The sequence below is a fragment of the Hyla sarda genome, chromosome 5, assembly GCF_029499605.1.
Source record: "Hyla sarda isolate aHylSar1 chromosome 5, aHylSar1.hap1, whole genome shotgun sequence".
In the NCBI taxonomy this organism is placed as follows: Eukaryota; Metazoa; Chordata; class Amphibia; order Anura; family Hylidae; genus Hyla; species Hyla sarda.
The window spans coordinates 209,774,038-209,800,609 of NC_079193.1; the positions used below are offsets into that span (position 1 = coordinate 209,774,038).

Genomic DNA, 26,572 nt, shown 5'->3' on the forward strand with positions numbered 1-26,572 from the left:
AGTGACTAGAGTTAGTACAGGCTGATGAAATCACTTGTATGCAGCAGCCTACAGAACTTCCTCTGTTGCTGTCCTTTCTCTGTATTTTCCATTCCAAGTCCAGATAACAAATCAAAGCTTCCAAAAAGAATGTGCAACATGGCCTGTAATCACGCCAGCTTATTGTACTATTTATCAGTGAGGGTCCGCTAGTGGATTCCCTTGTCTCCTCAGGGTATTACTGCTCCGTACATTTCCCGCAAGGTCAGATAAGCAGCAACCTGCACAGGCCAGAGCTGTAGAAAAAAATTACAGAATAATTTATGATGTAATGCAGCACTTAAAAAAAACATGTTCCCAATGAAGTCACTTTTATTTGATAATTGCACTAGCAACAAAAACACACACACTCATACATACATATGTGTGTGTGTGTGTCATTTTATTAAATTTATTCTTATTGTTTCCCCTTATTTATCCTTTTAGTATGTAGCATATATGCTGCTAAATGTTATTTTATGCTAGAAGTTTAAATCAAGATAATCAATATGAATAAGTTTATAGGGGTCAAAAACAAGCCCTCTTACTCGTATGGCTTTGTGGATAGCAAAATAAAAGGCAAATAAAATGAAATACAAATGACATAAAATAGCAAAAATAAAATTTGTGTCAGCAAGGCCAAAATTCACTGTACCCTTAGAGTGTAATCCCTTAAAGGGGTACTCCAGTGGAAAATAATTTTTTTCAAATGAACTGGTGCCAGAAAGTTTTATACAGATTTGTAAATTACTTCTATTAAAAAAATCGGAATCCTTCCAGTGCTTATCAGCTGCAGTATTGTCCAGGGGAAGTTGAGTTGTCCTTTCCAGTCTAACCACAGTGCTCTCAGGAACTGTCCAAAGCAGGAGAGGTTTGCTCTAGGGATTTACTTGTCCTCTCGGCAGTTCCTGATACGGACAGAGGTGTCAGCAGAGAGCACTGTGGTCAGACTAGAAAGAACTCCAGAAAGAAATACAACTTCCTGTGGCGCCTACAGCAGCTGATAAGTACTGAAAGAATTAATATTTTAAAATAGAAGTAATTTACAAATCTGTTTAACTTTCTGGTACCAGTTCATTTGGAAATTTTCTTCTTTTTTTTTTTTTTTTTCCGACTTGAGTACCCCATTAATGCATTCCAATATACATGTAGCACTTTAACTACTTCACACTGTTTAGCATAATCTGCAATATGGCATTACTGTAATATATTACAGAGAATAGGGCTCAGTGTTGACCCCCTGTGGTACCCACCCAAGCATTCTCATTTTATGTATCAAACTTTTATGGGGCCTTTTAAGATCTACGACATTTAATGACTTAACCTGATCAGTCTAGAACTTAACCCCTTAAAAAGCAGAAATAATAAAGACATACATTATTTAAATCAAGAAAGTTCAAAATCTAGTTTACTTTACTTCCTGTCTCAGTGTTAACATAAGTGCCCATGCGGCTGAGAGGGTCACCACTGCAGCGACATATTGGTTGAGTAGGAATTTCCTTCTGTTAATATGAAGACCAGGAAGTGCTGCAAATTTGAATGGGCACTGTCAGAACAGCAGATTCAGCAGAGTCTTCTCTACTGGAGAATGTGTTAAAAAAGAAGTAACAAAATAGTAAATATAAGGTAAAGCTGAGGGCAATTGAAGAGACATACACTTGTGTCGCTGAAATTAATTTAGGGTGTATTCAGATGTACAGTATCCTGCAAATATTTGATGTTCAGGATTTGAAGCTGCAGAGGATAATATAAACTAAATGACTTAAAGAAGATGTATAGTGGACATAAACTTATCCCCTATCCACAGGATGAAGACGTTTCTCTGATGTTTCATACCCATCACATCAACTGTTCGAAACACTGCTTCTCTAATCATTTCCATGGGAGAGGCAGAGACACACCGCCTCTGCCATAGAGATGAATAGAGGGGGCTTGTTTTCACCAGCTTCGAGCTGGTCTTTCTAGTGAAGCAGAGCCAGGGCCCCATAAAGTAGATTGCGGATAGGGCCTACGTTTTTGTCCACTCGACATCTTCTTTAACACAGTATCACAGCTGCAGCTTCAAATCCTGCAAATGAAATATGTGCAAGATACTGTACGTGTGAATACACCCTTAAAGGGGTTATTCACCATAAGATGATTTTAATATGTACCTGGCAGACAGTAATGGACATGCTTAGGAAATATCTGTGCATATCTTGGGGCTAATTGGCTATGCTGTGAGATTACTGTAACACTGTGGCTATCTTTTTTTTTTTGTGAACTTAGGGTTCGTTCTCTCAAACTACACATCCCATAGTTCCTTGTTTGTAAAAGTGAGGTCAATTTCCTCCCTCCCACACATCAGCATCCCCACCCAATGAAACGTATATGAGCTACAGCCCATTCCAAAGACAAGGGTTTTCTAACCAGGGTGCCTACAGCTGTTGCAAAATGATCTCTCTCCCATCCTGGCATCCAGGCTCCCTTTGCACACCTGACTAGTGATATCAGGTCTTGGCCACTTCAACCTGGGAAATCCTGAGACCTGAGTAATTTTGTATGCTGTTAAAAATAAATATTGAAGCGTAAATCACAGAAGAATTGTGAGACCACCGTCACACACATATACTATATATAGACACTCTATTATGAACTACACTAACTTTACAGCCCCTGTAGCTTAGTCAAATAAAAAAAGATCCTGGAATACCCCTTTTAAAGTGCATTTTATTAATTTAAAGCCTACCCTGTTTTCAAAGCCAGTTGTAAGCATTTTCATTTAATTAAATATAAGGGAGGTGATTTCGCATGCCTCACTACATCTTTTACTTACATGATTATTTTATTAGCAGATTGGGAAGTTCTAGTGCTAGACTGCAGGTGTACAGAGCAGTGCACTATGGTAGCTCAGAGGCATACATTTATCAGAGCTACACTGTTGTGTGTTCACACAACTGATTTTTCTCTCAGAAAAGTCCACTACAGACTCGTGGCTAACTCGATCATGGATTATAGCCTCACTCAATGGGGCTAATTCGCATCAGGTAACCCAAAACCACATGGATTATGCATCTAGAAGTGATATCACATTTTTAGTACTGCAGATTCCATGTTCTTTAGTCCTTACTGCCTTACTGAATTTTTTTTTTTTCGAAATCTTAATCCTTCCAGTACTTATCAGCTGCTGTATGCTCCAGAGGCAGTTGTATAGTTCTCTTCAGTCTGACCACAGTGCTATCACTGTCCATGTCAGGATCTGTCCAGAGCATATGCAAATCACCACAGTAAACCTTTGATGATCTTGACCATTCCTGACAGGGACAGAAGTAGCAGCAGAGAGAGCACTTTGGTCAGACTGGAAAGAACCACACAGCTGATAAGTACTGGAAGACTTTAACCCCTTAAGGACTCAGCCCATTTTGGCCTTAAGGACTCAGACAATTTAATTTTTACGTTTTCATTTTTTCCTCCTCGCCTTCTAAAAATCATAACTTTTATATTTTCATCCACAGACTAGTATGAGGGCTTGTTTTTTGCGCGACCAGTTGTCCTTTGTAATGACATCACTCATTATATCATAAAATGTATGGCGCAACCAAAAAACACTATTTTTGTGGGGAAATTAAAACGAAAAACGCAATTTTGCTAATTTTGGAAGGTTTTGTTTTCACGCCGTACAATTTATGGTAAAAGTGACGTGTGTTCTTTATTCTGAGGGTCAATACGATTAAAATGATACCCATTATTATATACTTTTATATTATTGTTGCGCTTAAAAAAAATCACAAACTTTTTAACCAAATTAGTACGTTTATAATCCCTTTATTTTGATGACCTCTAGCTTTTTTATTTTTCCGTATAAGTGGCGGTATGGGGGCTCATTTTTTGCGCCATGATCTGTACTTTTTTTTGATACCACATTTGCATATAAAAAACTTTTAATACATTTTTTATAATTTTTTTTTTAATAAAATGTATTAAAAAAGTAGGAATTTTGGACTTTTTAATTTTTTTTTCGTTCACGCCGTTCACCGTACGGGATCATTAACATTTTATTTTAATAGTTCGGACATTTACGCACGCGGCGATACCAAATATGTCTATAAAAAATGTTTTTTACGCTTTTTGGGGGTAAAATAGGAAAAAACGGACGTTTTACTTTTTTATTGGGGGAGGGGATTTTTCACTTTTTTTTTACTTTTACTTTTACATTTTTTTACATTTTTTTTTACACTTGAATAGTCCCCATAGGGGACTATTCATAGCAATACCATGATTGCTAATACTGATCTGTTCTATGTATAGGACATAGAACAGATCAGTATTATCGGTCATCTCCTGCTCTGGTCTGCTCGATCACAGACCAGAGCAGGAGACGCCGGGAGCCGCACGGAGGAAGGTGAGGGGACCTCCGTGCGGCGTTATGAATGATCGGATCCCCGCAGCAGCGCTGCGGGCGATCCGATCGTTCATTTAAATCGCGAACCGCCGCAGATGCCGGGATCTGTATTGATCCCGGCACCTGAGGGGTTAATGGCGGACGCCCGCGAGATCGGCAGCCGGGATTAGCCGCGCATGACACGGGCATCGCTCCGATGCCCACGGTTATGCTTAGGACGTAAATGTACGTCCTGGTGCGTTAAGTACCACCTCACCAGGACGTACATTTACGTCCTGCGTCCTTAAGGGGTTAAATAGTTAAGTAGAGATAGTTTACAAATCTTTATAATTTTCTGGCACCAGTTGATTTTTTTCCCTCCATAGTGCCCCTTTAATTTCACTTGTGAAACTGTGTTAAGAGGCAGCATTTTGCTTTGAATTTAAAAGCTAGTAAGTGACTGACCTAACTGTATCCTTGGCTTCTCCAGCAAATATAGGGTTATACAGGGCAGCCAGCTCTGTTGTTCACCAGTATTCCAGCTTCTGTTTAGGATCAGATATTAGGAGTCTTAGTGGCTGGGAAAGTACAAATCACTACTTTTGGCAAAGATGACTGTTCATTTGAGGTTGAAACAGAGATAAGTTGTGCAAGCTGATGGATTTGTCTCTTGGACAATTAAATATTCCCATCTGGATTGAGGGGAGGGGGCACTAATCTGTTCTGCAAAGATAAATTAAGTGTTCTTACTAAAATTGGTACTATAGTGTCAAAATATGGGTAATATTTCAACTCCAATAAAATGTTAGAGAGAAAAGTATGTTTTTCAACACGTTATTTCTCTTCCTTCACAGAGACAAATTTACATTTTATCTGGCAGTATAGTCCCCCCACATTAGGCTGGCAGTATGTTCCCCCACATTAGGCTGGCAGTATGTTCCCCCACATTAGGTTGTAGTTCCCCCACATTAGGCTGGCAGTATAGTCCCCCAAATTACGTTGGCAGTATGTTCCCCCACAGGCATACAGCCTTCAGCCATACAGTATGGCTGGAGGCTGTATGCCTGTGTACTGCCCCATTTCAGTGTTCCGACCACCGCTCCGGCCATAGCAGGGACGCACCGCTGGTAAACACTTACCTAATACCCGCGTGCGACCTTGCTTCTTCTCCGCTCCTCTGCTCTCGGTTGCCATGGGCGCACGCATGGGACGTCAGTGACGTCGTTGCGTGCGCCTGCTCCCGGCGGTCCCCGCGATTTTAAAGTAAACGCGGGCCGCAGGGACTTAACAGAGGCATCCTTGTGTTCTTTCGGAGCACAGGGATATCCTGAGGCAAAAACACCCGGCAGGCCGGGTAAATGCGCTCCGCGGGCCGCAGTTTGAGGACCCCTGCTGTAGACCATATAAGTAATTACAGGTACATACTCAAAGGGGTGTCTCTGATCGGAGTCGTTCACTTTTCTCTTTCTTCTCCATATGTCCTGGGTCATCATGAAGATTTCTCCCGATTACAACTCGCCTCCACCGAATCTGCCAGACAAATATTTTAGGCTTCTCGCTACAACAAAGTCCTCAACTCTATACAAACCACCTATATGTATTACACTGCCCCATATAGTATTAGATCCCTCTGTGCAGCTGTATAGTATTAGGTCCCTACATTGTCCCTATAGATTAGCAGGCCCAAAAATTGCAACAATAGGTTATTATGCCCCTCACATTACCCCATAGTATATTCTACTCTTTACATTACCCCAAAGAATATTAGGCCCCCCACATTGCCCTCCATTGTATATTACCCCCCTCATATTGCCGCCATCTTATATTATCCCCTCATAGCATGAAAAAAAAAACACTCCCCTCTTCTTCGTTCCCCTGCAACTGCTGTCGCTCCTCTTCTCTCTGCTGTCTATGCGGACAGCCTCTTGATAAGCCGCTGCCACACAGGAAGCCCGGGCTGGAGTGACAGAATGAAGCTGCTGGCTCCTCCTGTCACTCCATATTGAATGTTGTGTGCGTCTCAATGGCGCACACAATGCTGCTGGGCAGGAGCAGTGAGGAAAGAAGTGCTGTGTGAACTGCACTTGTTCTTTTTTTCTTTTGAAAGCAGCAACAGGGCGGGAGTGGGGAGGGGGGTGATGGACCAGCCTGGCAGGGGGAGAGATTTCTTTGAGGGGATGGAGCTGCACCCCTATATAGAGGGATGCAGCCTATGCCTGGCACTAGGGGCGGACACGGACAGCAGAGGGCCCCTGTGCAAAGAATGTGCCTGGGCCCCCTCTCCCTCCCCCCCCAAAAAAGTACTATGCCATAAAATTGCACTGCACCTCACATTAATCTGCATTAAGTGGGCACCAGTTCCCCCACATTAGATAGCACAGCATAGTTTCCCCACATTAGGTAGCATAGTTTCCCCACATTAGGTAGCGTAGCATAAATTCCCCACATTAGGTAGCGTAGCATAAATTCCCCACATTAGGTAGTGTAGCATAAATTCCCCACATTAGGTAGAGTAGCATAAATTCCCCACATTAGGTAGTGTAGCATAAATTCCCCACATTAGGTAGTGTAGCATAAATTCCCCACATTAGGTAGTGTAGCATAAATTCCCCACATTAGGTAGCGTAGCATAAATTCCCCACATTAGGTAGCGTAGCATAAATTCCCCACATTAGGTAGCGTAGCATAAATTCCCCACATTAGGTAGTGTAGCATAAATTCCCCACATTAGGAAGCACTACCCCAAAACACTCACACTCACTCAGCCTGCGCTACTTACATCACACACACTCACTCACTCACTCACACGGCCTGCGCCACACACACACTCACTCACTTGCATGGCCTGCGCTACACACACACACACATTCACTCACTCACACGGCCTGCGCTACTTATATCTGCCTGGGGGACTTGCTGGCGGAGGTGCACGCTATAAGTGACGTCATTGCACGCGCCGCGCAGGACGTCGCCAGCGACGTCCTGGTATAGGAAAGATTGCAGGGGGGAAACACGAGAAAAGAGACGAAATTTTCTAGAGCAATAGCCTCAGACATACCGAGACAAGGCTATAGGGCCTAATAAGGGGCCAGAGAGAGAGGGTGGTGGAGAGCGACTCCATAAAAATTTATTGGGGTGAATCGGGGCCAACCATAGTTTTTCCACCTCCATCCAACGACTGTATGCCCGGTATGTGGACCATGCAGCCAGGTGACGTAGGTGAGCTGCCCAATAGTACTTAGTGACATCCGGTACAGAGAGACCCCCCGCTGTCCTACTCGCTAGCATAACCGACATCGGGAGGCAATGCCTCTTACCATCCCAAATAAAGCGGAAAATGGCAGACTGAAAAGCCTGACAATGCTGACAACGGACCGAAAGCGTTTCGAAAAAATATAGTAACTTGGGAAGAATAGTCATTTTGACTGCCGCCACACAACCGAAAAAGGAGATGTAGTGAGTTCGCCATTTATCCATCAGTGCACGTAGCTGCTGGAATAGGGGAGTATAGTTAGTAGAATAAAGAGAAGAATAACTAGAGGTGAGACGAACGCCAAGATAGGTGATAGCAGAGGGAGACCACCGAAAGGAATAGGAAGCCCGTAACTGTGCAGACAGAGGTGGGGGAAGATTCAGAGGTAGCACTTCAGTTTTAGAGAGGTTAATCTTCTAGCCAGAGACAGTACCGTAGGAACGTAAGACCCTATAAGTTGGGCAAAGAGAGTAAAGGTTTAGTGAGAGTGAGGAGGACATCGTCAGCAAAGAGGCAAATTTTAAATACCTTATCGTGGAGAGTAACCCCCGTGATGTCCGCTGATCCCCTGATCATGGCAGCAAGAGGTTCAATGCATAGGGGAAAAATCAAAGGGGACAGCGGACAACCTTGCCTAATACCGTTATGGATAGGGAAAGATTGAGAGGAGGCATGGGGAAGCTTGAGAGGCCGTGGGAGAAGAGTAGAGGCCCCGCAGTGCAGTGAGGAAGGCGCCCGTGATCCCAAATTTTCTAAGAGTGGCAAAGAGGAAAGGCCAACCCAATCTATCAAAGGCCTTTTCCGCGTCCAAGTTGAGGACAACTGCTTGTTCAGATCGCCTATTCACAAGATCAATTAAATTAACCACCCGCCTCGTGTTGTCACCCCCCTGTCTGCGGGAGATAAAGCCCACCTGGTCTTTATGGATAAGAGATGGGAGGAGGCAACCAAGGCGGGCAGCCAGAACCTTAGAAAATAGCTTAAGATCCGTATTAAGTAAAGCAATGGGCCTGTAGCTAGAACAGTCATGCGGGTCCTTCCCCGGCTTAGGAATCAGGGTGAGCAGAGAATGCACAAAGGACTGCGGGACCCCCTCCCCCCCCCCCCCCCCCAGAAAAGAGTTGAAAAGAGAAACCAGATGAGGAAGGAGCAAGGCAGAGAACGTTTTATAATAAAGAGAAGTAAACCCATCAGGCCCCGGTGAATGCCCTGAAGGAAGTGACTTTAGCACCTCTTCCAGCGGGACCGGTGCATTAAGCATGTCGCGGTCCGCGGAAATGAGAGAGGGGAGATGGCATTCCGAAAGAAACGAGTTCAGAAGTGCATCACGTTCCCTAGGGTCGGAGGGGAGTTGGGAAGGGAGAGAATAAAGTTTAGAGAAATAGTCAGTAAAGAGGCGAGAGATAGCGTTTGGGTGATAGTGGAGAGTATCCGAGGGATCCTTCAAAGCTCAGGGCATCTGGGCGGCAGCTCGGTCCCTTAAACGTCTAGCTAAAAGCGTATGGGCCTTATTACCCTTCGCATAAAACCGCTGCTTGGCATAAAGAAGCTGCCGCTCCACCTTATGGAGAGCCAGCTCGCCCAGCTGGGCACGAGCCGCCACCAAACGCCTCAGGATCGAAAGAGAGGGGGAATTGATACGGTCAGTTTCCAGGGAACGAATCTCTGTCTGCAACTCTCGATACCGGGCCAAGCCATCACGCTTGAGACGGGAGCCCAGAGCAATACAATGCCCTCGGACAACCGATTTGTGAGCTTCCCAAAGAACCGCCTGAGAAGAGACAGATCCCTGATTGAGGGAAAAGTAATCGGTTATTGAGGCCTGGATCGATTCTCGGGAGGGCAGAGACTTAAGCAAAGAGTCGTTGAGACGCCAATGATAGTGCCGAGAAAAGGGAGAAAATGACAGAAGCAGAGGGCCATGATCAGACCATGAGATAGGATCTAGGGAAGCAGAGGAGAGCATGCTCACCATGGGTAAATTGCCAAAAAGATAGTCAATGCACGTATGCAGTTTGTGAGGGTGGGAATAGAACGAAAACGATCTATCAGTGGGGTGATTAATCCGCCATAAATCATACGGGGATGAGGAACGTATGAACTGTCGGAACAAAGTAGCGAGGCGCAGCTGTGTCGGGGGGACCGGAGCACCCAGAGCAGAGTGGCGATCCATGGTGGGGGAAAAAAATAAGGTTAAAATCCCCTCCGAGGAGCCAGGCCTATGGAGGGTATTTGTGGAGTCGCGTGAGAACCCAACGCAAGAACGGTAGTTGAGACGTGTTAGGGGCATACACATTACACAATAGAAGTGGTTTTCCACCCAGAAAACCCTCCACCACTACGAATCTCCCATTAGGGTCAAGGAAAGAAGAGGAGACCTGGAGGGGACAGGATCTCGAGATGGGGATTGCTACCCCGGCCTTTTTCCTCCCCAAGGAGGCCAAGAAAGCAAGTGGGTAGAGATGATGTAGGAATTGAAAGGAGCCAGAGAGGTCTAAATGTGTCTCCTGAAGAAAGACGATATCAGCCCTCTGCGTTACCAACTCCCGTTGCAGGAGGTGCCGTTTGGAGGGGGAGTTGAGGCCCTTCACATTCAGTGAGACACATCTAGCCATAGTCGAGGATGTAGGAAAGCACTAAAGCTAAAGTAGAGAGTAAGCTTACCCAGAGACAGCACAGGAGATTCCAGGACCGGAAGCCTCCGCCACCAGAACGAAGGGGAAAGGAAGGCTCAGAAGTCTCCAGAGACCTGAAAAAGAAGTAGGGACGGGGAGGGAGAAAAGGGAGGTACAAAAGGAGACGGGAAGACAGGACAAACAACGAAAAACAAGACAAATAATGATAAGAACAGGAAAATAAGGACTGAACCAATAACCAAAAGGTCATCGAGGAGGCATAAATCAGAAGTAATACAAGAACATACAGGCACCCGAAGGGCACCTCTGCGTTTGGGAAGGCCTCAGTGGGGAGATGAGAGAACGCCATCAAGGAAGAAAAGCCGACACAAAAAGGACCACCCCACGAGGTCATGCCAAAGGCAATGAAAAAAAAAAAGTAAAAAAATGCAAATACCACAACAACTAAGAAATGCAAATGTACAGGAGAACCACTACCACCCAGTAACACATGAAGGGGAACAACCAGAAAGGAAGGGGCAGTCCATAAGACACAACAGGATGCAGCACAGTTCACAATCAGGAATCAGCCGGCATCTCACGCTCAGGTCACTGGAGGCGCATGAGGAGTGCCAGGTTTGTCAGAGACAGGAGACTTCCCATTCCTACCAGACCGTCTGCGACGAACCGGTTGCCACACAGGAGGAAGAGGTGGAGGGGGAGGGGAAAGTCCCCAGTCCATCACCTGGGGCACAGGAACCTCCAAGGCAGAACAGAAGGCCGGAATATCCGAGTAAGCCCGTAACACAGCAGAGCGTCCATCCCTGCGAGCCTGCAGGGCAAAAGGAAAGCTCCAGTGGTATGGAATTTGATGTTGCCTAAGGATGGCCAACAGTGGTTGGAGCATGCGTCTTTTTCGAAGAGTGATCCAAGAGAGATCCTTATACAGTTGGATGGGGGCCCCATTAAAATTAAAGGATCTCTGAGCACGTGCTTTTGCCATAATAGTCTCCTTGAGGCGAAAGTCATTGACATGGCAGATGACATCCCTGGGAGGGCCATTGGCAGGTCTGGGGCGAGGAGCATGGTGGGCCCTGTCCATCATAATCTATACAGGAGGGGATTCACCAAGGAGAAGGTTAAAGATAGCCTCCAGTGTGCCCAGGAGGGCTTCGTCCCGAGTAGTTTCAGGGAGACCCCGAACACGGATGTTGTGGCGGCGGCCCCTATTGTCCAGGTCTTCTAGATGGTTATGCATATCACTGAGGAACTCCGATTGAGCCGCCATCGTGGAATGCAGTTGCGCAACATAGTCCCTGGTAGAATCATGGGTCTCCTCCAGCGTTTCAACCAGGTCAGAGACATGCTGTAAATCCTTACGCATAGAAGCTATCTCCACCCGGCAGGCGTCTCTGACTTCAGCAACAATTGAGCGGAAGTCCTCCTTGGATGGAATGAGCGATAAAAGCTTAGAAAAATCAATAGGAGCTGGAGAAAGAGCCGGTCGGCCAGAGGGCTCCAGATCCACTCCAGGCGTGTCATCCCAAGCCGAGGATACCCCCCCCCCCCCCCCCCCGCAGGGCGTGAGCGGGAGCCAGGCATCCGAGCAGCAGATGGCACAGCCGCCAGGGAATCAGTTGCGCCAGACCCCTGCAGTGGGGTGAGCAGGTGGGGTGCCCCAGGTGGTTTATGGGCTAAGGAGTCACCCAAATCCCCCAGGAGCAGGAGGGGTGAGGGAGCAGCCCAGTGCAGGGTAGCTTGCAGGGCCCCTGGGGAGGCCGGCAGGGGTGCCTCCACAACAGAGGGGGCAGGTAGGACAGGAGGCAGGGGGGAGGAGATGGAGGATCCCCCAACAATAGCAGCCCAGGTGGAGATAGGGGGATCCCACAGCCCTTTATGTGGAGGGCTGCGTTGAGGAGATGGAGGGCTGGGAGTAGAAGAGGACTGTGCAGGAGGATTCGTGCCAGGGAGAGCACAACTGTGCCCCTGAGTCTTCAGCTCTCACCTTCTCCGGCGCAGGGAGCCGCGAGGAATCCAGGACTCCAACCCCCACAGCAGCAGTCTCGGATGACGAGCCGGGCCGTCCGTCGGCGGAAGCAGGTAGGCAGAGGGCACCAGGGTCCGGGAGGTCCCGCGGGGTGGCGTGCACAGCCTGTGCAGGAGAAGGTACCGGAGGTCCGGGCCGGGAGCGGAGGCTGTAGGCAGGGCTTCCCCCGGTGGTTAAGGCCGCAGGTCCCGCAGTGAGTGCCGGTCCCAGGTATTTCCTAATGCCCCCGGAGGCTGAAGGTGGGTGGGCAGTAGTAAGTGGTCTCCTAGGGGTCCTCCGTGAGGATTTTCCCATAAAGCAGAAGGTGTTGCAAGCTAATGTAGCAGGCAGTGGACCTCGTGGCAGCGGAGCCCTAGCACCACGCGGCCATCTTCTTCGGCGTCACGCCACGCCCCCCAAACACAGTGTTTTCTAATCAGGGTGCCTACAGCTGTTGGGAACCTGAAGCAGGACAGGCTCTCTCTGATTATCTGACTAGTGATGTTAGATCTCGATTGCACTGCAACCTGGGAAATCCCGAGATAGAAGCTATTTTCTATGCTGTTAAAATAAATATTGGGGTGATATTCACAGAACAATTGTGAGGCCACCGTCACACACAGGTAAATTCTAAATCTGTTTAACCCCTTCCCGCAGAATGATTATATAAATGTCATGTTATGCTGGTAGTTCACGCATCATGATGTTTATATAAGTCATTCAGTTAACCCGGCGATCGCGGCATCGCACGGGTTAACTGGCAGAAGTCAACTTCTGCAAGCCCCCCCCCAGGACCATCTTTGGCTGGTCCTGGTCAACAATCACAGTGTCTCATCTGACTGGGGGGGGGGGGGGGGGTTAAAGTTAATTTCTCCTGCTCTGCCCACCCCTAGAAGTCGGGCAGAGCGAGGGAAGAGGATCCCAAGAGCTGGGGAGGACTGCGGTACATACCTGGGACCGGCGGCAGGCACAAGTGTTGGAGGCAGTGGCGACAGGCAAGTGGAGAAGGCAGCGGCGGCATCAGAGGCAGCAGTGAAGATCGCTGTAAAGTGATCTTCACTGCTGCTTCTGGGAGTTTCAAAACTACAACTCCCAGCATGCCTAAGACAGCCAAAGGCTGTCATGGGCATGCTGGGAGTTGTAGTTTTGCAACATCTGGAGGGCCACAGTTTGGAGACCACTGTGCAGTGGTCTCCAATCTGTGCTCTTCCAGATATTGCAAAACTACAACTCTCAGCAGTCCAGGCATGCTGAGAGTTGTAGTTCTATAACATCTGGCCCTTCAGATGTTGCAGAACTACAACTCCCAGCATGCCTGGGCAGTCTGGGCATGCCGGGAGTTGAAGTTTTGCAACATCTGGAGGGCTACAGTTTGCTACACAGTGGTCTCCAAACTTTTCTCCAGTTGTTTCAAAACTACAACTCCCAGCTTGCCCATCGGCTGTCTGTCGGAGTTGTAGTTTTGCAACAGCTGGAGGCACACAGGTTGGGAAACACTGAATTAGTAACAAACTCTGTGTTTTGCATCCAGTGTACCTCCAGCTGTTGCATAACTACAAACCCCAGCATGCACGGACATCCAAAGGGCATACTGGGAGTTGTAGTTTTGCAACAGCTGGAGGTTTGCCCTGCACCCCTCATGTGAATTTAAGTTTCTTGGTGCAAGTTTGAGATGCAGCAAATTTTCTTCTGCAGCTCAAACTTCCAGCGGGAAACTCACTGTGAGCCCCCATCCATGTGAATGTACCGTAAAAACACTATACTACAGTACACAAAATAAAAAGTAAAACACTACATATGCACATACTCCTACACAGTCCCCCCTCCCCAATAAAAATGAAAAACATCAGGTACGGCACGGTTTCCAAAACGGAGGCTCCAGCTGTTGCAAAACAACAACTCCCACTATTGCCGGTCAGCCATTGACTGTCCAGGCATGCTGGGAGTTTTGCAACAGCTGGAGGACCCTGTATGGGAATCACTGCCGTAGAATACCCCTATGTCCACCCCTATGCAAATCCCTAATTTAGGCCTCAAATCCGCATGACGCTTTCTCAATTCGGAGCCCTGTCATATTTCAAGGCAACAGTTTAGGGCCACACATGGGGTATTTCCGTACTCTGGAGAAAATGCCTAACATTTGGGGGGGGGTAACTTTTTCTCCTTTCGCCCCTTATGAAAAGGTAAAGTTGGGGCCTACTCCAGCATGTTATTGTTAAAAAAAAAAAAAAAAAAAAAAACTTGTTGGTGTTGCCTCATACTTTTCATTTTCGTAAAAGGTAAAAAAAAGAAAAAAAGACCCCCAAAATTTGTAACGCAATTTCTCCTGAGTACCGAAATACCCCATATGTGGACCTAAAATGCTCTGTGGGCGCACAACAAGGCTCAGGAGTGAGAGCGCAATGTACATTTGAGGTGATTTGCACAGGGGTGGCTGATCATTACAGCGTTCTGACATAAACACAAAAAAAACACCCACATGTGACCCCATTTTGGAAACTACACCCCCTTAAGGAACATAACAAGGGGTATAGTGAGCCTTAACTAGCCACAAGTATTTGAAGAATTTTAGTCAAAAATGAAATTTTTTTTTTTCACTAAAATGCTGGTGTTATCCCAAATATTTATTTTTCACAAGGGGTAATAGGAAAAAAGCCCCCCAAAATTTGTAACACCATTTCTTCTGAGTATATAAATACCCCATATGTGGATGTAAAGTGCTCTGCTGGTGTACTACAGGACTCAGAAGAGAAGGAGCGCCATTGGACTTTTGGAGAGAGAATTTGGCTGGAATTGAAGGCCATGTGCGTTTACAAAGCCCCCATGGTGCCAGAACAGTGGACACCCCCCCCCACAAGTGACCCCATTTTGGAACTACACCCCTCACAGAATGTAATAAGGGGTACAGTGAGCATTTACACCCCACAGGTGTCTGACAGATTTTTGGAACAGTGGTCTGTGAAAATGAAAAATGTAATTGTTCCAAAAGTCTGTCAAACACCAGTGGGGTGTAAATGCTCACTGCACCCCATATTATATTCTGTGAGGGGTGTAGTTTTCAAAATGGGGGCACATGTGGGCAGGGGTCCACTGTTCTGGTATCATGGGGTCTTTGTAAACGCACATGGCCCCCGACTTCCATGCCAAACAAATTATCTCTCCAAAAGCTCCTTTTCTTCTGAGCATTGTAGTTTTCCCGCAGAGCACTTTACATCCACACATGGGGTATGTCCATACTCAGAAGAAATGGGGTTACAAATTATGGGGGCATTTTCTCCTTTTACCTCTTGTAAAAATAGTAAATATGGGAAAAAAAAACATAAGTGAAAAATAAAATGTAATTTACACATCCGACTTTAACGAAAAGTTGCCAAATGCATGTGGGGTTTTAAGGCTCACTCTACCCCTTGTTACATGCCTTGAGGGGTGTAGATTCCAAAATAGTATGCCATGTTTTTTTTTTTTTTTGCTGTTATGGAGCCATAGGGACTTTCAAAATGCAACATGCCCCCTAAAAACCATTTCAGCAAAATTCACAAAATCCCATTGTCGCTCCTTTGCTTCTGAGCCCTCTAGTGCACCCACAGAGCACTTTACGTTCACATATGAGGTATTACCTTACTCAAGAGAAATTGGGTTACACATTTTGGGGGGCATTTTCTCCTTTTACTCCTTGTAAATATTCAAAATCTGGGTCTACATGCACATGTTAGAGTAAAATATTTTGATTTTGAATTTTCTCCTTCACTTTGCTGCTATTCTTGTGAAACACCTAAAGGGTTAACAAACATTCTGAATATCATTTTGTATACCTTGAGGGGTGCAGTTTTTATAATGGGGTCATTTATGGGGTATTTCTAATATGAAGACCCCTCAAATCCACTTGAAAAATTCAGATTTAGAAAATTTTTTGAAAAATTAAAAAATTGCTGCTGAACTTTGAAGCCCTCTGATGTCTTCCAAAATAAAAACATGTGAACTTTATGATGCAAACATAAAGTAGACATATTGTATATGTGAATCAATATATAATTTATTTGATATGTCCATTTTCTTCACAAGCAGAGAGCTTCAAAGTTAGAAAAATGCTAAATTTTCTAATTTTTCATTACATTTTTGAATTTTTCACCAAGAAATGATGCAAGAACTGATTAAAATTTACCACTATGATAAAGTAAAATTTGTCACGAAAAAACATTCTTGGAATCAAATTTATAAGTAAAAGCATCCCAGAGTTATTAATGCTTAAAGTGACAGTGGTCAGATGTGCAAAAAATGCTCTGGTCCTTAAAGAGGTACTCCGCCCCTAGACATCTTATCCCTTATCCAAAGGATAGAGGATAAGATGTCTGATTATGGGGGGTCCCACTGCTGGGGACCTCTGGGATCTCGACTGCAGCACCCCTTTGTCATTACTGCACAAAGCAAACTTGCTCTGTGCATAATGATGGGCGATACAGGGTCCGGAGCATTGTGACGTCAAGGCTCTGCCCCCTCGTGATGTCACGGCCCGCCCACTTAATGCAAGTCTATGGGAGGGTGGCGTGATGGCCGCCACGCCCCCCCCCCCCATAGACTTGTGTTGAGGGGGCGGGCCGTGACGTCACGAGGGGCTGAGCAGTGACGTCACGACGCGCCGTTCCCTATATTGCCCGTCATTACGTACAGAGCGAGTTTGCGTTGTGCAGTAATGACAAAGGGGTGCTGCAGTGGGACCCCCGCGATCAGACATCTTATCCCCTATCCTTTGAGGCCAAAATGACCTCTGTCCTTAAGAGGTTAACTTTCTGGCACCAATTGATTTAAAACAAAAAAATTAATAAATTCCCCCTGAAGTACACCTTTAACAGTGATCAGAACAGTGCAGCTTTAATTCCCCTAAGGGACAAAAAAAAGCAGAAAAAAAATTAAAAGGTAGTATGTAATGCAAAAATGTTACCTGTTAAAAATAATTTAAGCCTCCACACAATGTGGTCGGCTGCAAAATAAAAATGTTATTGCCGTCAGAATATGGCAACACAAAAAGAGGAAAAAAATAGTTTTCATTGATTTTGTTAACATAAAAAGTATATATAATGGGTATCTCCATAATCATACCGACCTGTGGAATAAAGATAGCATGTCAATTATACCACATGGTGAACACTATTAAAAATTAAAAAAAATGACGGAATAATTTTTTCTCCTCTTGCCTCCCCCACCCCAAAAAAAAATAATTTTATAAAAAATGATTAAAAGGTTATATGTACTCCATAATAGTCATAGTAATAGAAAACTACAGCTTTTTTCCACAAAATGGAAAATAACAAAAATGATGTCAGAATATGGCAGCACAAAAAAAGTTTTTTGCTTTCTTTTATTTTTAAATAATTTTGTTGTTCAAAGGGAAAAAAATATATAAAAATTTGGTATCGCAATAATTGTAACGACCTCCAGAATGAAAATAACATGTTATTTTCATCAAATGGTAAACACCAAAACATTGACTGAACTGAATATGGTGCTTCATTAACATTCTTATAAAAAGTAAGCCCCTAAATCCATGTGGCCCTCCTTTATCTCTGAGGTCTGTGTGCGAGTCGGGCGGCGCGCGAGGGACACACATGAGATATTTTTAAGAACTGCAGACTAGGGGTAATTAATATTCAGTTGAAAAATTTCTGTTAATACTTACTGTGTTGAAGAAAAAAAAAAGGATTAAAATTTGCAATAAAGTTGACAAAAGGTTAAAAGGTTAACAATGTTTCTAAATACTGTTGTGACTTCTTTGAGGTGTGCAGATTTCGAATTGAGGTGATATAAGGGGGTTTCCAGAATCCAGGCCTCTCAAATCCACTTCAGAAATTAACCGAGTTCGAAAATCTCCTTTCAATGCAAAGCCCTATAATAGAAATACATTCACCAAATGATGTCAATATTGTAATGATGACATATTGTAAATGGGACTTATTTGCTAATTTATATTGATTCACTATCTTTCTTAGTAGCAGATTGCAAAATAAAATGCTTGTTTTTTTTATTTTTTTAAGTTTTTAAGTTTTTGACCAATTATAATTGAAGGTATTAACCAAAACTTAACACTAACCCAAAGTAAAATGTCTCATGAAAAAACAATCTCATAATCACTTGGATAAAGCTATAGAATCCCAAAGTTATTAGTAGTTAATGTGTGACAGGCCAAATTAGAAAATTAGCCTTGGTCATTAAAGGGGTACTCTGTCGCTTAGACATCTTATCCCCTATCCAAAGGATAGGGGATAAGATGCCTGATCGCGGGGGTCCTGCCACTGGGGACCCCCGTGATCTTGCATGCCGCACCCCGTTAAAATAAGTCCCTGGAGCGTGTTCGCTCCGGGTCTGATTACTGTCGATCACGGGGCCGGGGCATTGTGACGTCACGGCTCCGTCCCCCTTGTGACCTCACGCTCTGCCCCCTCAATGCAAGCCTATTGGAGGGGGTGTGATATGCCCCATCCCATAGACTTGCATTGAGGGGGCGGGGCATGACGTCACACGGGAGCCAGAACCTCCAGCGCTTCCGGAAGCAGATACAGGTGGGTGCTGCATGCTATATTGCGGGGGTCCCCAGCGGCGGGACCCCCTGCGATCAGACCTCTTATCCCCTATCCTTTGGATAGGGGATAAGATGTCTAGGGGTGGAGGACCCCTTTAAGGCCAAAATAGGTCGTGTCATTAAAGGGGTACTCCCGTGGAAAACTCTTTATTTTTAAATCAACTGTTGCCAGAAAGTTAAACAGATTTGTAAATCACTACTATTAAAAAAATCTTAATCCTTCCAGTAATTTTTAGGGGCTTTATACTAAAGAGAAATCCCAAATGAAATGCATTTCCTCTGATGCCATAACCACAGTGCTCTCTGCTGACCTCTGCTGTCCATTTTAGGAACTGTCCAGAGCAGCATATGTTTGCTATGGGGATTTTCTCCTACTCTGGACAGTTCCTAAAATGGACAGCAGAGGTCAGCAGAGAGCACTGTGCTCATGACTAGAGATGAGCGAACTAACAGTAAATTCGATTCATCACGAACTTCTCTGCTCGGTAGTTGATGACTCATCCTGCATAAATTAGTTAAGCTTTCAGGTGCTCCGGTGGGCTGGAAAAGGTGGATACAGTCCTAGGAGACTCTTTCTTAGGACTGTATCCACCTTTTCCAGCCCACCGGAGCACCTGAAAGCTGAACTAATTTATGCAGGATAAGTCATCAACTGCAGAGCCGTGAAGTTCGTGACGAATCGAATTTACTGTAAGTTCGCTCATCTCTAGTCATGACATCAGAGGAAATGCATTTCTTTTTTGGATTTCTCTTTAGTATAAAGCCCCTAAAAAGTACTGGAAGGATTAAGATTTTTTAATAGAAGTGATTTACAAATTTGTTTAACTTTCTGGCACCAGTGGATTAAAAAAAAAAAAAAAAAAAGTTTTCCACAGGAGTACCCCTTCAAGGGGTTCGAGGGGTATTCCTATATTTAAACATAATTATTTTTAGTTTCAACAATAAAAGGATTGAGCAGTTGGACTTCAATATGCCTAATCCTGCTCCTGCCCTCCCTGCTTGTTCATAATCATCTGCCGAGGGAGTGATGAAAGGTCACCATTCACATTAGATGTCCCAAAATCCTTGTGATGGCCATACAGATTACAGATCTCAGCTAAACCGAAAGCCCATTTTCACAGTAATGGTAATTACTGTTGCAATGGATTTATTTCTGTATAATATTAATACTTTCCTCATGCCTAGGCTAAAAAAGGATGAGAGAGCGCTCCAATGTGAAAGTATATACGGGCACTTGATAAAGGTAATCAGACAAATGCCTACTCACAAGATCATGTTGTGCAAGCTGGAGGCATAACGCTCGAATAGCTTTGTGACTGCAGATCCTGGCTGGATGTGCAGTAGAGGGTGGTTCCTTAGTGGGCTGCTGCTGGCTTCCTCTGCTCACATCATGTAGTTGCAAGATAGAAGGCGTGTTGAAAAACAAGGTGGACTAGGAAGGATTAAAGCGCTGTCCCGGATCCAAGGTAAGAGAGAGACTTTTTATTTATTTTAAAGTTAAACATGTAACTCGTTTCAAGGGCGAGCTGCCCATGTCTGAAGAGGGCAGCTCACCCTTGAAACGCGTTACATGTTTAACTTTAAAAGAAATAGAAAGTCTTTCTCTTACCTTGGATCCGGGACAGCGTTTTAATCCTGCCTCACCCACTGTGTTTTTCAACACGCCTTCTATCATGCCTTTAGGAGCCTTAAAGGGGTACTCCGGTGCTTACACATCCTATCCAAAGGATAGGGGATAAGATGCCTGATCGCGGGAGTCCCGCAGCTGGGGACGCCCGCGATCATGCACGTGGCACCCCGTTTGTAATCAGTCCCCGGAGCGTGTTCGCTCCGGGCACTGATTACAAACGGGGTGCCGCGTGCATAATCGCGGGGGTCCCCAGCAGCGGGACTCCCGCGATTAGGCATCTTATCCCCTATCCTTTGGATAGGGGATAAGATGTGTAAGCACCGGAGTACCCCTTTAATGCCCTAGCGTTTTTTTTTTTCTTCATCTTTTTTCATTGTTGCTTTCAAAATGCGATAACTTTATTTTTTATTTTTCCATTAACAAGGCCATATGAAAACTTGTTTTTTGCAGGACTAATTGTACTTTTTAATGCTGCCATTTTGAGGTTCACATATTTTATTGAATCATTTTTATTACCTTTTTTTTCATTTGTTTTCTGGTCAAACGGAAAAAAAATATTATGAATTTTCTGCATAAAAAATTTACGCCATTCCCCTTATAGTGAAAATATCAATACAGCTTTTTTTTTTCTTCTTTTTATCTACATTGCCATATAAGAAAATGATGATAATAATGTGTCGCCACATTAAAAGATTCATGACTTTTATATTTTTCAACTGATGGTGCCGTGAGGGCAATGACATTTTAATTGGTTTCTTTTCCCCGTTTTGGGAGAAGAATTAACAAAATTCTGCTATCTTGGATCTTTTTTTTAACGGGAGGGATATAAAGAAAAATATATTTATTTTTTGATTTTATTACATTTTTTGGGTGGTTTGTATAATAATTTTTTTTTTTTTTTGTTGTTGCTAGTCCCATCAGCAATCACCATTGTGCTGGTGTAATACACTACACCATGCTGCAGCCAACTGATCAATGATCATCTTGGGGGTGGCCCTGGTTACAGCGTAGTTAATACAGACATAAAAGGGGGAAAACTTGTGAGATTTTAGACAGCAAAATTGATACCTTCCATACAAGTTCTAAAAATATAGCACTTTGTTTAAAAAAAACAAATAAATTATATAATAAGAATTTTAAAATTAGATTTTAAAAATTATTTTTTAACTATTAACTCTTATGTGATAATACCGATTCCAGTGTTTTAAGTACATTTTTTGCCTGAAATTGTTGGTTGGAATCTAAATTCCACATAGTTCTGGCATTAGACAAAAACAAAGTTACTGACTTTCCTTAGCAACATATTAACTATGTAAGACTGGAGAAGCTGTTGTTTTAGATCTCTTATAGCTATACCTTTGCCACATATCTGAGATAAGTATGGTATAATATTTACTATGTATTATTTTTACGGTATTTTGTTTTAAAGCGAATCAAAAATTGATATACCATATTTTATTGTAAAGGTCACAGCATTAATTATGGTTCAGGTTATTAATTTTATTCTTATATTTTGTATACAGTTGATTTATTTGGGGTGATTTGTTTATTTTTATTATAAAGTTTATAGTTTCTGTAAACAAAGGAATAAACTCCCCCCCCCCCCCCTTCCCCCCCGTGTATGATGTGCCTCTTGTCACATTTAGGCCACCATGCACTAAACTTTCCTAATATCTCTTAAAGAATACTCATTTGTTGATGAGGACTTCTATGAGTTGTCTAGAAGGAGTTAACTGTCTGTGTCAAGGCAAAAAGATCATCTTATCTCACATTCTTAGCCAGATTATCCCTTTTGCACACATTTTGGCTTGTCATAATGTTTATATTACACCTGTATTAGCAGCAGACAACCCCAGCTTTCATCAGTCCTTACATTAATACTTGTTGTCATAGATTAGCCAGTTGACAAGTTTTTCTTTCTCCGCGTACATTCCTTCTAAAGGGAGAGAACAAAACAGAAGGGAAAGAATGCGACAGCTACCACACTACGCAGAGGGTCTTTGAGTGTTTGCTGTGAGCGTGATTTGCTACAGTGCCAGTCTACTGGCAGAGTGGTTTTTCCTGCTGTCAGCTCTAGCTGAAATCTTTCATCACATTGCAGAAGGATGATACACATGTCAGTTCATGGGCTGCTCTGGACGTGACTGCCGAGTGTCTAACACAAAACCCATGAGGAGATGAGAACACTTAATCAGGGCTTTTGAAGGGAAAAATAATGTTTTCAATGGGTGAATTTTCCTTTGTTCTATGCTGGTGTTTGTGTCTGTTACCTTTCTATTACTATATTCTATTTACATGTACATATCAATAAAGTTACAATTGAAATGTCGGTCTTCATTGTCATGGGTGATATCTGTGCAAATTATTTCCTCCAGATTTTCAGCATACCTCTCTGGTTGTAATTGATTTCTGTGAGCATGTCATATTTTGTCTTCTCTACACTTATATCCAGCCTCAGACAAATCATTAGTTTCTTGTAATCTTACAATATGTAGTTAGCTTTCGACTTTTTTTTATTCCACCTCGGTATCGTTACAAATTTATGGCTTTAGAGCTGTATTGCAGGAGTGACTTGTTGCACATTCCAAGAAGACTATCTACATGGACCTGTCAGTCACAGGGGATGAACCTTGTTTTATGGTTTGTCTTTCACAGGTGCATGGCATTGTACGTCGATCAAGCTCTTTCAACACTGGGAGGATTGAGCATCTCTACAAGAATCCACAAGCTCATATAGAAGGAAGTAAGACTATTTCTTTGTTACAATGCTGTTGTAATCATGTTTTCCAAAAAGAGGGAATTTCCCAAAAATATTTCTCCCTACATGTTTATATTGATACCGTCAAGCCCATGTATGCTTGAAATATGTATTAAAGGGGCCTTCTAGGGAACAAATTATTGATAGCCTATTCACAGGATAGGCCATCAATAGCTGATTACCAGGGTGCAGCTTGCAGCACCAACCGTAAACTATGTAGAGGTTGTGCCAGGTTACTACACTGCAGCTACTAGGAAATCATGCAAATAAAGACGTATATGAGAAGACCAGAACGTGGTGGTCGTGAGTACATTTCTTATGAATGCATACAAATCTGGTGTCATATGCTCGCCAAGAAGTAACACACTTGCCCAGGTATAACCATTCCTAGTTGCTGTATATGGTGCACGATAGCACCATTTACCTGTGTGCTAACATTGGTGGAAACTAATGAAGATTTAATAGTTGTGTAGAGTAATCACAAGTGATTGAAGTACTACAGTGCGGCTCCCAAATAAATGAGAACTGCAGTACTTGGGGCCACCACTCCAAACCCCACTGATTAGCAATTGATGACTTGTCCTGTTAATAGGCCATTCGTTCAGGCTGGGATATTTCTCCAATCCAGGTCGGACTCATTTATTGTAGCAAAATAAAATAATTAAAAGAATAATTAAAATAATTAAAGAACAATGACTCGTTTCAGGGAGTTTTCCCCCCCCCCTTCCTCAGATAGGCACATTTTTATTTACACCAGGTGAGCAGCCATCTGGCTGAGGCTATCTGTTTGGTCCCTTAACCACTTAAGGATCCAAGGCGTACCTGTGTTCTATTATAGCGGTTCGGACCCGTGGCTAATAGCGCGCGGCACAGATCGCGGTTGATCACCACGTCTAAAGTGAAACTAAACTAATGCCGGTTAGCTCAGGGGGCTGTTCGGGACCGCTGCTGTGAAATCCGCGGCGGCGTCCCGGACAGCTGTAGGACACGAGGAGGGTCCCCTTACCTGCCTCCTGGTGTCCAATTGTCGAATGACTGCTCAGTGCCTTAGATCCAGGCGTGAGCAGTCAAGTGGCTGAATCATCGATCAATGGTTTCCTATGGGAAACCATTGATCAATGTAAAAGATCAGTGTCTGCAGTGTTATAGTCCCCTATGGGGGCTATAACATTGCAAAAAAAAAAAAAAAAAAGTGAGATAAAAAAGTCAATAAAGATAATTTAACTCCTTCCCTAATAAAAGTGTGAATCACTCCCCTTTTCTCATTTAAAAAGAAAAACAGTGTAAATAAAAATACATATGTGGTATCGCCGCATGCGGAAATGTCCGAATTATAAAAGTATATCATTAATTAAACCGCATGGTCAATGGCATATGCGCAAAAAAATTCCAATGTCTAAAATAGCGTATTTTTGGTCACTTTTTATATCATGAAAAAATGAATAAAAAGCGATCAATAAGTTCAATCAATACAAAAAGGGTAGTGCTAAAAAACTTCAGATCACGGCGCAAAAAATTAGCCCTCATACCGCCCCATATACGGAAAAGTAAAAAAAGTTATAGGGAACACAAAATGACAATTTTAAACTTATACATTTTCCTGCATGTAGTTCTGATTTTTTTTTCAGAAGTACGACAAAATAAAACCTATATAAGTAGGATATCATTTTAATCGTATGGACATAAAGAATAAAAATGTACTGTGTAGAAACGGAAGCCCCCAGAAGTTACAAAATAGCTTTTTTTCTTAAATTTTGTCGCACAATAATTTTTTTCCCCGTTTCGCCGTAGATTTATGGGTAAAATGACTGATGTCATTACAAAGTAGAATTTTTAGGTGCAAAATTGAAAGAATTATGATTTTTTTTAAAGGTAAGGAGGAAAAAACAAAAGTGGAAAAACCCGGGGTTCTTAAGGGGTTAAGGAGGGTCACTGTATACCAGGGAATAAACGAGACCACATGCAAGACGCTGTCCTCCAGTCTTTTATTTTTACAGAAAAAGAAAAAAAGGATTTTCACCAGGAATAACACTTGGCTGTCTGTATTTGCTGAAGACATTCATATGGTGTCATTGATCTGGCATGTGCGCATTAGTCCTTTTATGGACTATAAATGCATTTGCAAAACTCTAGTATTTTTGCAATTTTTGGTTAATATTTTTTAAACAATTTTATAAACAATACATCTTTCCCACCTTTAGACATGAAGTTGCACTATGGGGATCTGACTGATAGTACGTGTTTAGTGAAAATAATTAATGAAGTAAAACCTACAGAAATATATAACCTGGGAGCACAGAGTCATGTAAAGGTAAGTCATTGTTTCCTTTTTGGTCCCGAAATGGTACGGTGTAATGTAGGTTAGCTCATGAAGGATGTGTGTTTTCATAATTGGTCATAGTTAGCAATGTTGCATATTATATGACAAATGAGTGATGGAATTCGGAAGGCGTAGTCAAACAAACTGGCCTTATATGTGGAATCAGTTATAGTTACCCCAGTTATGTCCATGTTATTGCAAATAAGACTCACCAGGGGTTTCATTGCTAATGCAAAAAGTGCTTGAGATAAAGGAAACCCTTGGTGAGTTAGTCTCTCAACAAAAAATGGAGTGAAAGCAGGAAAGGGAATCTTAAGATAGCCAGCAAGTTTTGAGTAAACGTTAGCTAGACCATCCACAAAGCCAATGTAAATAAGGACACCAAAAAGGTAGGGCCATGAAAGTGTCAAAGACTTTTTTGATAACAATTCATTATACCTTGAGTGGACTCGAGGTTGTGGAGGCCCATTGCACACTATTGAAAATCTTGTGAATGTTATTAGGGGCCTGTCTACCCACAATAAAGCCCACCTCCTCACTGTAAATTAAACTGGACAGAAGGAAGCTTTACCGACTGGCCAAGACGGAGATTAAGAGTTTAATATCAGGGTTGATAAAGGAAATTTGACGCTAGTTAGCAGGGAGAAGAGAATATTTATTAGGTTTGGGTATGACAACTATAGAAGCTTGCAAGAATTCAGGGGGCACACAAGAACCAGAATGCAATGGGCTTACTGAGTTTTAAGTCAAAGATAGCAATAGCAATCTCCTTCTCAGTGACAGTAACGTTAAGAGAATCTCAAGCAGAAGAAGAGCGAGAAAACGAAGAAAGAAATCTTTAGCAAAAAGACATTTTTATAGACAAAAGAACAAAAGGTATGAAATGATTAACCTGATGCCTCTGCCTTAGCATGAAAGTCAGTAATTTATCGGGCTTTTTGCCCATTTATAGTAGGTAGTCCATCTTAATGCTGTAGAGAGAAGACAGGCTTAGAGAAGAGTGGCCGAAGAGCAACAT

At 43.3% G+C, this 26,572-nt stretch overlaps 1 protein-coding gene across 3 annotated transcripts in view; it reads left to right on the forward strand.

The window, feature by feature from the left end:
• The window catches only part of GMDS (GDP-mannose 4,6-dehydratase), a 716,505-nt gene that overhangs the window by 141,649 nt on the left and 548,284 nt on the right, over positions 1-26,572 (forward strand). For all 3 annotated transcript variants that reach the window (XM_056521038.1, XM_056521041.1, XM_056521039.1), the window contains 2 exons: positions 23,132-23,219; positions 25,436-25,545. In XM_056521038.1, the coding sequence (XP_056377013.1) occupies positions 23,132-23,219; positions 25,436-25,545 (198 nt within the window). The remainder of the gene's footprint in view (positions 1-23,131; positions 23,220-25,435; positions 25,546-26,572) is intronic.